Source organism: Geotrypetes seraphini, chromosome 2, assembly GCF_902459505.1.
Source record: "Geotrypetes seraphini chromosome 2, aGeoSer1.1, whole genome shotgun sequence".
In the NCBI taxonomy this organism is placed as follows: Eukaryota; Metazoa; Chordata; class Amphibia; order Gymnophiona; family Dermophiidae; genus Geotrypetes; species Geotrypetes seraphini.
The window spans coordinates 282,495,006-282,510,823 of NC_047085.1; the positions used below are offsets into that span (position 1 = coordinate 282,495,006).

Consider the following 15,818-nt stretch of genomic DNA (forward strand, 5'->3'; position numbering starts at 1 on the left):
GAAATTAGTTCCAAATTATGTGAGAGATTTTGAAGAACCTTTGATGGTATCAGAAGTCTTCTCCAAATGAAACTGGAAAAATAGAGCCAGTCATTAGGGCAGGGGTGTCCAACCCACGGCCCATGGGCCACATGTAGTCCCGTGAAGTATTTTGTGTGGCCCCGCTTGCGCTTGAGGGCGGTGTGGTGTTTTCCTCTGCCGCCCCCGGGTGTTTACCATCTTGCTGACTCCCTCCTCCGTCTTGCTGCAGCGTTTGCTCAAAGCCGTGCACAGCGGATCCTATATGTCTCTTGCGGCTGACCAAGAAGTTTTCCCTCCAGGAAATCCTTCCAGATTAGCAGCTGAAGGCGCGTGGAAGCCGCTGCCCGGGGTTTTGAGCGAACACTGCAGCAAGATGGAGGACAGAGCAGGCAGGATGGTAAACACCCGCGGCACAGAAGGAAGTGAAAAAGGTGTGTTAGGACTTGAGAGAGAGGCACTGCCCGTGGCTTTCAGCAAAAAATTGACTAGAAATGAGGAGGGAGCCAGCCTGAGGATAAACACCCGGGGCACAAAAGGGAGGGAGGGAGTAGGGCGTAAGACTTGAGAGGGAGGGAGCACAAACTTAGGAAAAATGATGGAAGGAAGGAGGGAAGGGCATGAACTTAGGATACAGAATGAAGGGAAAGATAGAGGGGAGCATGAGCCATAAGATGGAAGAATAGAGGGAGTGAGGAAATAGATGCAGAGGTGAGGGAGATAATAGGGAAAATTGGGTGTCTGAGAGAGGGAAAGAGATGGTGCAGTTGGGGAGATAAAGAAAGAGGAGAACTGTTGGGCAGAGAGAAGAGGGACAGAGACAGAGAGAGAATTATTGGACATGGTGGTGGGAAAGGAGTGAGGTAGAGATGTATGGGTGCAGAGAGAAGGGGGAGTACATGCTGGGCCGAGTAAGCCTCCTGGACTTTTTTTTTTTTGGGGGGGGGAGGTTATTAAAAGAAGTGCCAGATTGGATGTGGGGGGGAGAGCTTATAGGACCAGAAACAGAGGACAGAGGGAGAAATGATGGGCAATGGTCTGAAGGGAGAGAAGTTGGACCTTGGATGGTGTGGAGGAAGAGGGAAAGAGATACTTGAAGGGAGAACTGTTGGGAAGAGAAAGAAAGAAATGGTGGACCTGGGGAAGGCAGTTGGGAAAAGAAAGGGAGAGAAGTTGAATCTCGGGAAGGGAGGGAGGGAGAAATGTTAGGCCTATGGATGGAAGACAGAGAGATGCAGCATCTCTCTTTTTTTTCTCCATTTCGTTTTTCAGCATCAAGGAGGAAGGGAAGAAGAAAAACAGAAAATAGAGGGAGCAAAATGTTGTACCAGGGAGATAGAGGAAGAGAGATGGAACCATGGAAAGGCAGGAGGGAAGAGAACTGGGATAAGATGATGCTAGGGGATGTAAAGAAAGGGACAGGGAGTTATAGCCTGACCAGTGGAGAGAGGGAGGGGGATTTTGAAAGTGGTGAGCCATTTGGATGAGGTCAAAAGGGAGAGAACAAGATGAATGAGAGAGCAGTGAGTACAGTGGTAAAATTGTGGTAATGGGGAGTAGATAGAAGGGAATAGGAGGCTGGGAAAGGAGTGAGATGGGAAATGGGAGAGCTAGGACTGAGAGAAGATGGAGAATTGAAAGGTAGCTGAACATTTAAAAAGAAGGGTGCGAAAGAAGGCAAGATTTGAGTGGACAGAGGCAGAAAAGAAAAAGTTAAGAAAGCTGAAAGGGAAAAACTACGTTGGAGACAGGCATAAGAAGGAAATGGAATAAGAGAAGAGGAGAAAAAAAATGGACAGCAGACACTGGAAAGAAAATTAGTTGAATATAGTGAAAAACAGAAAGAGAAACTGGGACCAAGATGATGGAAAAATAAAACATCCAGAGAACAAGGTAGGAAAAATTGTTTTATTTTGAATTTATTAGCTGGAATATGTTAGCTTTGGGATATGTGCATCATAATTATTTTTGTACTAGTATTTTAGCCCGTTACATTAATGGGTGCTAGCTGTCTGTCTTTCTTTCCCCTCCCCCCACTTCCCTGTGCAGCAGCCACAGCAGCATTCCCTCCCCCTCCATGTCCCTGTGCAGCAGCATTTCCCCCCACCCTACTTCCCTGTACAGCAGCATTTCGATCTCCCCCCCCCCACTTCCCTATGCAGCAGTAGCATTTCCTGGCCTTCCCTGTGCAGAAGCAGCATTTCCCCTCCCACACACACACACACACACTTCCCTGTGCAGCAGCAGCATGTCCCTGCCTTCCCTATGCAGAAGCAGCATTTCCCCCCCCACACACACACACACACTTCCCTATGCAGCAGCAGCATGTCCCTGCCTTCCCTATGCAGAAGCAGCATTCCCCCCCCCCCACACACACACTTCCCTGTGCAGCAGCAGTATTTCCCGGCCTTCCCTGTGCAGAAGCAGCATTTCCCCCCCCCCCACACACACACACACTTCCCTGTGCAGCAGCAGCATTTCCCCCCACACACACACACACACTTCCCTGTGCAGCAGCAGCATTTCCCTGCCTTCCCTGTGCAGAAACAGCATTTCCCCACCACACACACACACTTGTCTGTGAAGCAGCAGTATTTCCCGGCTTTTCCTGTGCAGCATTATCATTTCCCGGCCTTCCCTGTGCAGCATGATCATTTCCCAGCCTTCCCTGTGCAGCATCAGCATTTTCCGCCGCCCCCTTCCCAGCCGCCGCGTTGAAATTAATAGAAAAGCGCTGCACCACACTACCGCTGGCTTCGGCATCTTCTATCCACTGCGGCCAAGCCTAGCGGAAACAGGAAGTAGTCGGAGAGGGCGGGCCACAGTGGACAGAAGACGGCGAGGCCAGCGTTAGCGCGGTGCAGCGCTTTTCTCTTAATTTAAACGTGGGTGAGCCGGCCAGAAGGAGGAGGCTTTTGCGGTGGTGGTTTTGGCGGTGAGTAAGGGCGGGAGGGGGGAGTTGGCGGCTGTGCTGTGTTTCTCCGAGTTGTCTGGCCGCTGCATCCGCACTCCTGCTTGCCACGGACCTACTGATCACAGATCAGAGATCACGGAAGCACGCAGTTAAGTGCGCATGCGCGGCTAGGGTTTTATGAAATAGGATTCAGTGGCGTAGTCATATACAGCTGATTTTGGGGAGAGACTGGAGCTCAAATTTAGTGGATGGGCACCAAAGTTTCTCCCTGCCTGAGTGCAATTTATAAATATTTGAGCTAATGGGGATTCCCAAGCCCTGCCAACTGAAGACATCTTCCTCCAGTCTGGCAACTCAAAATCTCCAAGCTTTGCAGCCAATGGCAATATCCTCAAGCTACCCCTGCTTTCATGCATGCATGAAAGCCAAGGGGGGGGGGGGCAGGGAGGAGGGAAGGCAGCAACTCTGGGGGAGGAGGTGGCTGTTAGTTGGTGAGGCTTGGGGATCCCTACTAGCTATAGCAGGGGAGATATTCATTTTGAGGGAGCCTAAGCTCAAAGTGGGAGGCCCAAAAAAGCAGTAATATTTACCCTGCTGCTGACAGCTGATTCAGCATCCCCGCTCTGATGAGGCTCACCTCTGAAGAGGCTTACCGTAGCTGTAATAGAAGTGAATGGTAGAACCAGGAGCGCCGATCTCTTCTCATCATTGCTCCCACTGTCGTGGAGGATCACTCAGTCAGGGTAAGTATTACTGCTTTTTTGGGTTCCTCTCCACAGTGTCCCTTTAATGAAGGTTTATTCTTAGATACGTACATCTTCTATATTAGTGATTGCAAATTTAAGCCTGCTCAACATTTTTTTATGCTTCATCAGCTAGTGTTAGTGTTTGTGCGGCCTTAGAAAAAAAATTTTCGGCCAATGCGGCCCAGGGAAGCCAAAAGGTTGGACACCCCTGCACTAGGGCTTCAAATCTTACAGTAAAGGACAATGAGCATGTATTGGAATGCCTTTTATTTTAACACTTGTCAGTGTAAAATCTTTGATTTACAGTGATTTTTTTTCTTTGACAGTAAAGAGCTATGGCCTATCATGGATAAATGGGTAAAGCATCGAAAGGAACATACAAATATTGCATCCACTCCTAATATTATTGTAGCCGCTGTTCTTCGGCTAATTGGTAAGTAACTTTCCTTGGATATTAATTTTCTTGCCACATAGCAACATAGAACATGACAGCAGAACAAAAAAGCATATGGCCTATCTATCTAGTCTGCCCATCTAAATCATATACTGAGTTTGGCAGCCCTTTCTTTACACTCAGACCATCTGTGCTTATCCTATGCTTTCTTCAATTCAGATGTCTTCACAAACTCCACTGGCAGGATGTTCCATGCATTTCCACTTTCTGTAAATAAATATCTCTTTCCACCTTTTTTATTTTCATGCTATCATATTACTACTGATATCTGTGCACGGTCCCTCAGTTTCTTAGTTTCCGTGGCGCTAAGAAGTTGCGTTTCAACGGCTATTGAACATTTTTCGCTGCCTTCCCGCTCGCGCAGCATTTTTTTCTTCATTTTATTTCATTCTATTTCATTTTGGTTCGTTTGTAAAAAAACAAAACAAAAACCTTTTCTCTTTTTTACTTTTTCGCGACTCCAACCCAGCGGGGCCTGTTGCCACAATTCAGGCCTCGACCTTCGATTTTGCTGAGGCCGTGTTTCCTTTCATGTCCCGTCCACAATCGGGTTTTAAGAAGTGCCAACAGTGTGCTCGCCCTATTTCTCTCACAGATCTGCACCGCTGGTGCCTTTAGTGCTTGGGTCCAGATCAGTGGTTCCCAAACCTGTCCTGGGGGACCCCCAGCCAGTCAGGTTTTCAAGATATCCCTAATGAATATGCATGAGAGAGAGTTGCATACCTGTCACTTCTATTATATGCAAATCTAATGGTTCCACAGGACAAATCTAGTGGTTCCACAGGACAGGTTTGGGAACTACTGGTCCAGATCATAGGGCTGATTCCTGCACCCGTTGTTCGTCTCTATAGAAGAGGACTCTCAAAAACCAACAAATTCAGCAGCGGTTACTCTTCGGTGCTGGTGTGGAGGGTGATTCGACATCGGTCCCGACGTTGGCATCCACGCCAAAATCGGTACCGCATCCTTCGACACCCCAAGATTCTTCCTCGGTGTCGCACTTAGTAGGTAAGCCGGCTAAGAAGCCTTCCTCTACTCCTATGGGTCCTCAGGTCTCTCATGCAGTGAGCCAAGTCCTACTGACTTCAAAGCACCCTAAAAAACACTCATCTCTGATTGAGGTGAGTGCCTCGTCATCGGCCGCCTCATCTCCGAAGCATAGAGCGGCACCAAAGGTACCGGTGAAAAAGCAAGCGGTACCAGTGCAATCTTTGGACGATAAAATTGCAGCGATAATGCAAGTCCAACTTAAAGAACAGTTGCAGCTTATTCTGCCTGCCTTGCTCCCGCCGGCTCCCCAGGTGTTGGTCCGGTCTGAGCCCGTGTTGTTGGCAGTGACCCTAGCGCTACCGATTACCTCTACCTCTGCGGTGTTGACCCAGACCCTCTCAACTCCGGCTCAGATACCGATGATTATGGAACTGGTGCCGGTTGCCATCCCTCCACAGAAGGTTTTTTCGATACCGCATGCTCCGGAGTTGATGTCGGAGCAGGTTCGGCACCGTTCTTCTGCCCATACCTCTCCTGACTCGATGTTGGTCAGATCAGGTAAATCGGTGCGGAAGACAAAACATATAGAATACTCAACGCCAGGGTCCCGAGACCGCCAGGGTCCCGGAACTCGGATCTTTGGGAAGATTCTGAAGAGCCACTTGTCTCAAATGATGAGGCCTTCTCGGATGAAGATCCCTCCTTAACCAGAACAGACCTCTTTCTCCAAATTTTTGAGGGAAATGTCAGAGACACTTTCTATCCCTCTGGAGTCTGATTCCAAAAAATCTAAAGCATTTATGGATGCATTAGATTTTGATCAACCACCTAAAGAGTTTCTCAAGCTCCCTCTTCATGATATTCTACGGAAGACTTTTTATAAAAATCTGGAAACTCCTTTGATTATTCCTGGTGCTCCTCGCAAACTTGATGCCCTCTATAGAGTAATCTCTATTCCAGGTTTTGACAAGCCTCAGCTTCCTCATGAGTCCCTCCTGGTGGAGTCTACTCTGAAGAAGTCTGCAGAGTCTCCCAGAGTATTCATGAAGTGCCTGGTTGTAGTGGCCGCCTCTATCCGTTTATACGGCCTTCAGGTCTTTCCTTACCTGAATGACTGGTTGATCAAGGCTCCCTCATCTCAGGCAGTGGTCCATGCAACAACTCAGACCATTTCTTTCCTGCAGCTTCTAGGATTCGAAGTCAGCTTCCCCAAATCTCATCTCATTCTGACTCAGCGCCTTCAATTCATTGGAGCGATCCTAGACACTACTCTCATGAGAGCGTTCCTTCCACCGGATCGTCCTCAGATGCTCATCCGTCTCTTGTCAGCAAGTGCTTCCGCTTCAAACCATCTCTGCGAGGCACATGATGGTTCTTCTGGGCCACATGGCTTCCACTGTTCATGTTATGCCATTGGCAATACTCCATCTGCGGACTCTTCAGTGGACCTATTTGCAGCACCTCACAATCACCAGTTGCCCCAGTTTTGCTCCAGATGCATTTCTTCTAGATTGGATGGGTCGGTTTCTATATGCCTTTCCTCCTCTTCCTCTCATGTTGAGAACTCTGTTCAAGCTCAAGAGGGAAGCAGCCACCATGATTCTCATCGCTCCACGGTGGCCTAGACAACATTTTTTCTCCCTTCTACTTCAACTCAGTTCCAGGGAACCCATACTTCTGCCAATATTTCCTACACTGCTTACTCAGAATCAGGAATCACTTCTACATCTTCAACGCTGCAGTCTCTACACCCTGACAGATTGGTTTCTCATCGGCATGAGTTCCTCTCAAATTGTTCCTCTCTCAGCCAGGTCGGTCAAATTATTGAATGCCTCCCGGGGGGGGGGAGGAAACCATGCCACGCAGCAATGTTATCAACCAGAAGTGACTCTGTTCTGTTCTTCCTGGTGTCTTCTTCATCAGCATGATCAGCTTCCTTAGCAGTGGAATTGGTGTTGGATTATCTTTTTTTTCTGTCTGAATCTGACTTAAATCTATCATCCATTAGATTCCCATCATCAATTGCTATATAACTGCTTAGCCTAAAACCGATTCTAGGGAAAACCCTCTGAACTGCATTATCTTTGATATCCAGATTCATGAAGGGGCTTTTCAATGTGAAACCACCTCTCAAGCCTCCACCTGTAGTCTGGGACCTTAATGTGGTTCTTTCCAGTTTGCTGAAGCCACCGTTTGAACCAATGGCCACAGCTCATCTCAAGTTTCTTACATGGAAAGTGGTTTTTCTTATTGCTCTCACCTCTACCAGAAGGGTCAGTGAGTTACAAGCTCTAGTAGCAGATCCACCTTTCACAGTTTTCCATCATGATAAGGTAGTTACATAGAAACATAAGAGTATGACAGCAGATAAGGGTCGGCGGCTCAACAAGTCTGCCCACTCGAAACTAACCCTCCCTCCCTGGGATATCCATTTTTTAAGCATAACTCTGTGGTACCCCTACCTGTTTGTCCCATCGATTCTTGAAGTCGATCACCTGGCGTGGAAGACCATTCAATTGATCAATCACCCACTCGGTGAAGAAGTACTTCCTGGTGTCACCATGAAATTTTCCCCCCATGATTTTCAGCGGATGCCCTCTTGTCGCCGTGGGACCCTTTAGAAAAAAGATTTCTTCCTCCACTTCAATTCATCCCGTGATGTATTTGAATGTTTCTATCATGTCCCCCCTTTCTCTGCGCTTCTCGAGAGAATATAAGCGCAGCCTGGTCAGACGTTCTTCATATGGGATGTCTTTAAGTCCTGATACCATCCTAGTGGCCATTCTCTGGATCGACTCCATCCTCTTCACATCTTTTTGATAATGCGGCCTCCAAAACTGGACACAGTACTCCAGATGAGGTCTTACCATGGCTCTGTATAGCAGCAGTATGACGTCAAGCTTTCAGCTGATAAAGCTCCTTCTGATGCACCCCAGCATTTGTCTGGCCGTTGCTGAAGCTTTCTACACCTGATTGGCAGCCTTCATGATGAGGCAGCCTTCACCTGATGAGGATTCCCAGGTCCCTTTCTGCAGTAGTTCTTGTTAAGTTTACCCCGTTCAAGGTGTAAGTTCTGCATGGATTTCCGCTCCCAAGGTGCATTACTTTACATTTTTTGGCATTGGGGATCACGTGATGCACTGAGCCGCAGCAGACGCACGCTGCCTGAGCTCCCGGGCCCCGAGTCTCAATTCGCCCTGTTGCTAGCGGTTAGTGGAACACCGGAGACCCGCGATTTGCAGCATTGAAAGCCCCCGCTGCATGGAGAAATTTTTATCTTCTCCCGCGCCGCTGATGTCGACCCGCCTGCACAAGAAGGATCGCGAACACCAGCAGTGCAGCGGGGACAAAATGGCACCGGGCACCCACGCTCCGGCGATTCAACAACTAGCGCCGGGGGCACTGACGGCACTCACTCAGGCTGTCACAGTGGCCATGCAGCCCAGCATTGATAAACTTTCCGCACAACTTTTAAAAATGGAACATCTACTCATGGAGACGACTGCCAGAACTACAGTTTTAGAGACCAGAGTATCCGGATTAGAAGATACACAGACCGCCCAGGCAGCTACTCTACTGGAGCTACAAGCCCTGACCCAGAAGCAAGCAGAGCGCTTGGAGGACCTGAAAAATCGTTCACGTAGGTCCAATTTGCGTTTTCTGGGTATCCTGGAAACGGTAGCGGGCCCAAAGCTACTCCGAGCCTTGGAGGTATGGCTCACAAACACCTTTTCTTTACCTGAGGGCTTGGGACTTATCCGGCTTGAAAGGGCACACCGACTGGGCAGGGAACAGGCCCGAGAGGCCCGGCCTAGAATGGTCATAGCCAAACTATTGAATTACAACCACAAAATGGAAATCTTGCGCAAATATAAACAACTCTGGGAGACCTTACAATTTGAAGAATCGGAGGTCTGCATCTTCCAGGATTACTCAGTGACCCTAACAGAGCGCAGGAAGCAATTTTATCCGATATGTGCCTCCTTAGCTGAGAAAAAAGTACGCTTCCTATTTTTGTAACCGGCTGTCCTGCGAATTCACCATCTGGGATAATGACATGTTTTTGACGTGGCTGCGGAAGCTGCGCTATATGTGAATACCCACGTGCTTACCCAGTCTGATTTGACCTGATGGAGAGGGCTAAATTCTATGCCCACTTTAGCTAGTAAACATGATTCGAGTTGATGTTTATACATCTGTTATGTTCTGACTGTTCATGGGATAGTATGTTGTGGATAAGTTATCTTCTCTAAGTTTTCTTAGAACTGGGCTAACACTGTATAATAGTTATTTTTGCACTAATGGGACTCGGGGCCTGGAGTGGCATTGATTTGTGATCTTTCACATCTCTGGGACCGCCCGAGGGCGGACCCCTAGTTGTGATTTCCAAACCATGCGACAGGGGGATAGACAGGGAAGGGAGGGGGAGGGGGGAGGGGATCGAAAGGGGGGGAGTCCTTTGCTATTATATTGCTGTAGATATAATATAGAGACGAAAGAGAGGGAAGATTTTGAAGTTATTGCGAGATTCTTGCCAGATAACACACTTACTCTATTGATGTCACTCGGGCGGGTCCTGAGTGCTTTCTGGCTACCCTGGGTATGGCTGGGAACCTGGGGCGGTTTCTTTATTCATATTTTACAGTTTTTGTTGATATTAGCCCCTCTGCCACCGCATAGCTAATACTCTGAGAATTACCTCATGGAATGTGTCTGGCATTACCTCACCTGTTAAACGTACCAAAATTTTAACACAGTTAAAATGTAATAAAGTAGATATAGCCTGTCTACAAGAAACCCGATTGACGGAGTTAGAGCATCGGAAGTTGAGGAGGTCCTGGGTGGACGGAGTATATGCAGCCTCCTCTCCACAAAAGCAAGCAGGGGTGGCGATACTGATTCGTAAGTCTTATACCAGGGGTGTCCAATGTCGGTCCTCAAGGGCCGCAATCCAGTCGGGTTTTCAGGATTTCCCCAATGAATATGCATGAGATCTATTAGCATAAAATGAAAGCAGTGCATGCAAATAGACCTCATTGGGGAAATCCTGAAAATCCGACTGGACTGCGGCCCTTGAGGACCGACATTGGACACCCCTACCATATACAGCGAGAGTGATTGACGCTGACACACAGGGTAGATATGTATTGTTACAGATGACGGTAGGAACATACTCTTTCTACCTTTTGAATATCTATGCTCCTAATACTTACGATCACGCCTTCTTTGAGGGTATTACGGCATTGCTTTTAGAACGCATTACCTCCGGTCTATTTAGCCGGAGATTTTAATCAAGTTCTAGACCCGACATATGACTGCTCTGGGCCGGGACAAAGCGTGAGCTCCTCCCAAACTACAGGCATACCCTACCTCTGTGCCACTTTGGATCTGGTTGACCCCCTGGAGGCTCTTACTACAGAACGGGATTACACTCAACGCTCCAGGGCGCATAACACTCAATCTCGAATAGATTACATTCTTACTACACGTAGGGCATTTCGAAATGTGGATGCGACGGTTATAGGTCCTGCAGTCATTTCTGATCACGCAATGATCTGGATTGACGTGAACCTGGGCTTTGGCATTTGGGGACCCGTACGCTGGCGCTTCCCTAGTTATTTGTATTCAGATGACCATTTTAAATCTTATTTAACAACTAAATGGGAAGATTTTTTGACCTTTAATGGTCCGACGCTATTTTGGAGCACAGCTAAGGTAGTGCTCAGAGGTGATTGTATAGCATATGTGATAGTGCGGAATCGCCGGTTATCTCGGGGCATCCTTAGGCTAGAAAAAGAATTGGCCTCTGCTAAACACCAATATACACAATATCCTTCACGAGCTTCTAGGGAACGCCTGATCTCTGTGGAGGCTACTCTCAATTCTTATATCCATGAACGTACGGTTAAAATGCTTCTGTATCAAAAATACCGCTACCATCGCTATGGTAATCGTGCGGAGAAATTATTAGCTCAATTAACAACACAGGCTCGAGGTCATCGTTATGTAATGGGACTGAAGGATGATAGGAGACATCTACAGCACTCCACAGCACACATTGTGCAGATTTTTAAGGCTCATTTCCAGGAGGTCTATGGTCGCCAGGACTCGGGAGCTGCTCCACTCATTAGGGATTATTTGGCAGATTCTGACCTAATGCCGCTCTCTGACCCTGATGTTGAATTTCTTAATGCAGCCATCACTCCTAAAGAATTGACACATGCTATTAAACAGCAAAGAAATTTCTCGGCTCCGGGGCCGGATGGCTTTGCAGCAAAATTTTATAAACTTTTAGCAGAGCAGCTGAGTCCCTTCCTTAGGGACTACTATTCGCAGGTTACGCTGGATGAACATTTTCCCACAGAGGTGAATGAGGCTTTGATTACTTTGATTTTGAAGCCAGGTAAAGACAGCACTGCTCCTGAGTCCTATTGACCCATATCTTTATTAAATGTGGACATAAAAATTTTATCCAAAATATTGGCTGATAGATTAGCCACTCTTCTCTCGAACATCATCGCGTCTACACAGGTGGGCTTTGTAAAGGGCAGGCAGGCGGTCCATAACGTTCGAAAGGCACTCTTGTCATTGGCCCATACACAATCTCATGACACCCCGATGCTATTACTCAGCTTGGATGCAGCGCAAGCCTTTGACCAAGTTTCTATTTGAAATACTGCACTTTATGGGAATTTCGGGCTGGTTCGCCACAGCGTTACGCACGTTATACTTGACACCGCGGGCGAGACTGCTTGTTAATGACACTATCACTGACCCAATATTAATTGAAAGAGGCACACGGCAGGGATGTCCTTTGTCCCCCCTGTTGTTTTTATTGTACTTGGAACTAGAGAGTTGCGCGGGGACAGAAATCCCACCCGTCCCCACCCGTCCCCGCCAAAGTCCCACCCGTCCCCACCCGTCCCCGTGAGGAATCCCTCCGTCCCCACCCGTCCCCGTGAGGAATCCCTCCGTCCCCACCCGTCCCCGCGAGGAATCCCCTCCGTCCCCACCCGTCCCCGCGAGGAATCCCCTCCGTCCCCGCCCGTCCATATAAACTTCAGAAATAGTTATTTCATTTAATTATGCTACTGAATTAAAGGCTCTGGTAGAAACCCATTTACAAATAAGCAAAAAGACTTTATTAATTTGAAAATATTAATTGGGAAGAATACATACTTTGCAAATGGGTTTCTACCAGAGCCTCTAATGTTTATAAATTTTTATCAACACAACTAATATACTACTTTATCCTGAAGCAAAATAAAAAAAAAAGAAATATAATTCTTTTCCTACCTTTGTTGCCTGGTTTCTGCTTTCCTCATGTTCTCATTCAATTCCTTCCATCCACTGTCTCTCTTCCTTCTGCATCTTCCATTTGCTCTGTTACTGTGCCTCTCCCTTTCTTCCCCCTTCCAAATTGGTCTGGCACCCATCTTCTTCTCTCCGCTCCCCCATAGTCTGGCATCTGTCTTCTTCCCTGCCAGTGTCTTCTCCCTACTCTCTCTTCCCCATTTCCTTTCAGCGTCCTGCTCCCCCCCATCTTCCCCATGTCCTGTCAGCGTCCTTCTCCCCCCTCTGTCTTCCACATGTGCTTTCAGTGTCCTTCTCCCCCCTCTGCTTCCCCATGTCCTTTCAGCGTCCTTCTCCCTCTCTGTCTTCCCCATGGCCTTTCAGCGTCCTTCTCCACCCACCCCCCCCGTCTTCCCCATGTCCTTTCAGCGTCCTTCTCCACCCCTTTGTCTTCCCCATGTGCTTTCAGCATCCTTCTCCCCCCTCTGTCTTCCACAAGTGCTTTCAGAGTCCTTCCCCCCCCACCCTTCCCATGGCCTTACAGCGTCCTTCTCCACCCCTTTGTCTTCCCCATGTCCTTTCAGCGTCCTTTTCCACCCCTTTGTCTTCCCCATGTCCTTTCAGCGTCCTTCTCCACCCCTTTGTCTTCCCCATGTGCTTTCAGCATCCTTCTCCCCCCTCTGTCTTCCAAAGTGCTATCAGATTCCTTCACCCCCCCCGCCCTTCCCATGGCCTTTCAGCGTCCTTCTCCACCCCTTTGTATTCCCCATGTGCTTTCAGCGTCCTTCTCCCTCCTCTGTCTTCAAGTGCTTTCAGAGTCCTTCCCCCCCTCCTCCCGTCTTCCCCATGGCCTTTCAGCGTCCTTCTCCCCACTCCTTCTCTACCGCCCCGGGTGCAGTACAGCCGGCCAGGTCCCCTTACTTTTGTGGCACTTCCCCGACCGACTGACAACAGCCCCGGTCCGACAAACCTCCCTGCCCTTAACTGCGAATCTAAATTACCTTATTACAGCTGCTGTAAGAAGATAATTTAGATTCGCGGCTACAGGGCAGGGAGGATTGTCGGACCGGGGCTGTTGTCGGTCGGGGAAGTGCCACAAAAGTAAGGGGACCTGGCCGGCTGTGCTGCAACCGGGGCGGGGTGTGGCGGGGCGGACTGCCCCCTCCCTTGGTAGCCACTCGAACCGCGAGGCTACTCTCCTCCTTACCTGCACTACCTGCAGCACAGAGCCAAACGGAAGTCTTCCCGACGTCAGCGCTGACGTCGGAGGGAGGGAGGGCTTTGTTTAAGCCCTCCCTCCCCTCCGACGTCAGCGCTGACGTCGGGAAGACTTCCGTTCGGCTCTGTGCTGCAAGCAGAGAAGGTAGGGAGAAGAGCCGCGCGACTGAGTACATCCAACCCCGCAGGAACCCCGCGACCCTCGGAGGCGTCCCCACGGGATCCCCGCGACCCTAGGGGGCGTCCCCACGAGATCCCCGCGACCCTAGGGGCGTCCCCACGGGATCCCCGTGACCCAAAGGGGGAACCCGCGGGATGCCCGCGGGTCCCGCGGGATTCCCGTCGTTCCCGTTCCCGTGCAGCTCTCTACTTGGAACCCTTTCTGCGCACTGTCTCTCTGGATCCTGATATAGTAGGGGTGGACTTCGGGGATCATTCATTAAAGGTGTTAGCCTTTGCAGATGACATCTTGGTTATGCTTACTAACCCTTCTCACTCTATCCGACACCTTCTACAATCCCTTAACGAGTTTAGATTTTATTCGGGCTTCACCTTAAATTATCAGAAATCTGTTGCTTTAGCCAGTCCGGTAACACTGCAGCAGACATGGAGGGGCCATTTCCCTTTCACATGGGCTGTGCACTCGATTCGATATTTGGGGGTTTGGATCCCCCGAGACCTCCAGACTCTTTATGACTGTAATATTTCCCCACTACTCCATGACACTTTACGTGACTTACAAAACTGGTCCATTTTCCTGCTCACAGTAGCGGGACGGGTGGCTCTTTATAATATGGTGCTCTTTCCCAAATGGTTATATCGTTTTCAGGTCCTGCCCTTGCTTTTATCCTATTCTCATAAAGCCCGGTTAATTAAAGGATTACAACGTTTTCTTTGAGGAGGTAAGCGACCCCGCATGCAATTCCTTAGAATGTGCTTACCTAGGGATAGAGGGGGTTATGGCTTATTAAATGTACATTGGTATGCTATTGCTTGTCAGATGAGACACATTAATAATTGGTTTAGGGGGACGTCTGACTTTACTGCGACGTCATTGGAGTTGTCTTTGCTGGCTCCGTTTCATGTGAGTTATTTCTTGCATGTGGCGGACCCGCGGCTTCGTCCTTTGGTGGCCCAGTACCCGATATTTGCACCGGCTCAACGAGCCTGGAAGTGGGTTTGCAAAATTGCTAGATTGTCTTCTGAGGTTTCATTATACTTACCCATCCAAAGCAATGGAGCCTTTCAGCCTGGACTGCAAAATACCGCCTTCCAGAGGTGGGGTGTGCAGGGACTTCAATACCTGTTACACTTATTCTCCAAGGAGGGGAGACTGGCAACTTTTGCTGACTTACGTCGGACATTTACTTTACCACCCAATGATTTTTTTGCATATTACCAAATCCTACATTATGTTCAATCTCTTCCGGCACACCATCTTGAGGAAGATAACAGGGAGGCTCTTTCAGAACTCTTTAGCCTTTCTGCACAACAGCGGATTCCGCTTCGATTTCCCATAGTGGGGATCCGGGATGGGCACTCTGGCCCCAATTTGGCCATCTTAGCGGCAACATGGGCTGAGGACTTGCACTGCACGCTAACAGCCCAACAGCTACAGAGGACGCTGAAAAATATTCAGAAGGTGTTTCCTAATATTGTCCACTGGGAAATGCAGTTAAAAATTGTTTTGAGACTTTATATCCCGCCGGAACGGGCAGCCCGGATGGGGATTACTACCACTCACTCTTGCCCGAAATGTGCTCAAGCTCACGCTTCATTGGGGCATATGCTTTGGAATTGCCCCAAAATTCAACAGTTCTGGCGACATTTAGGGCACTATATTACGCAGCTTTGGCGGAGGCGTTGGCTCCCACAACCGACAGCTTTATTTGGACATTATAATATAGCCACGCCCAAACCCAAAGGAATGTCAGCTTTTGTCACTAGAGTGCTTTTGATGGGGAAGAAAGCAATTCTTACTAACTGGCTGTCCCGAGATCCCCCTTCCTACGCTCAATGGAGAGTGTTGATGATTGTTCATGCGACGCTGGAGCGGAGACTAGTGGGAGATTTAGATTGTGGACTGGGCCGCAAATTCTGTCAGACCTGGGAATGCTTCTGGCAGGACCTCACACCGTATGCTCGCAGTAGACTCTTGAATTGTTAGGACTATCTTACACTCTCA

At 48.7% G+C, this 15,818-nt stretch overlaps 1 protein-coding gene across 6 annotated transcripts in view; it reads left to right on the forward strand.

The window, feature by feature from the left end:
- The window catches only part of ICE1 (interactor of little elongation complex ELL subunit 1), a 964,399-nt gene that overhangs the window by 875,917 nt on the left and 72,664 nt on the right, over window positions 1–15,818 (forward strand). For all 6 annotated transcript variants that reach the window (XM_033929748.1, XM_033929749.1, XM_033929750.1 and 3 more), the window contains one exon: window positions 4,005–4,111. In XM_033929748.1, the coding sequence (XP_033785639.1) occupies window positions 4,005–4,111 (107 nt within the window). The remainder of the gene's footprint in view (window positions 1–4,004; window positions 4,112–15,818) is intronic.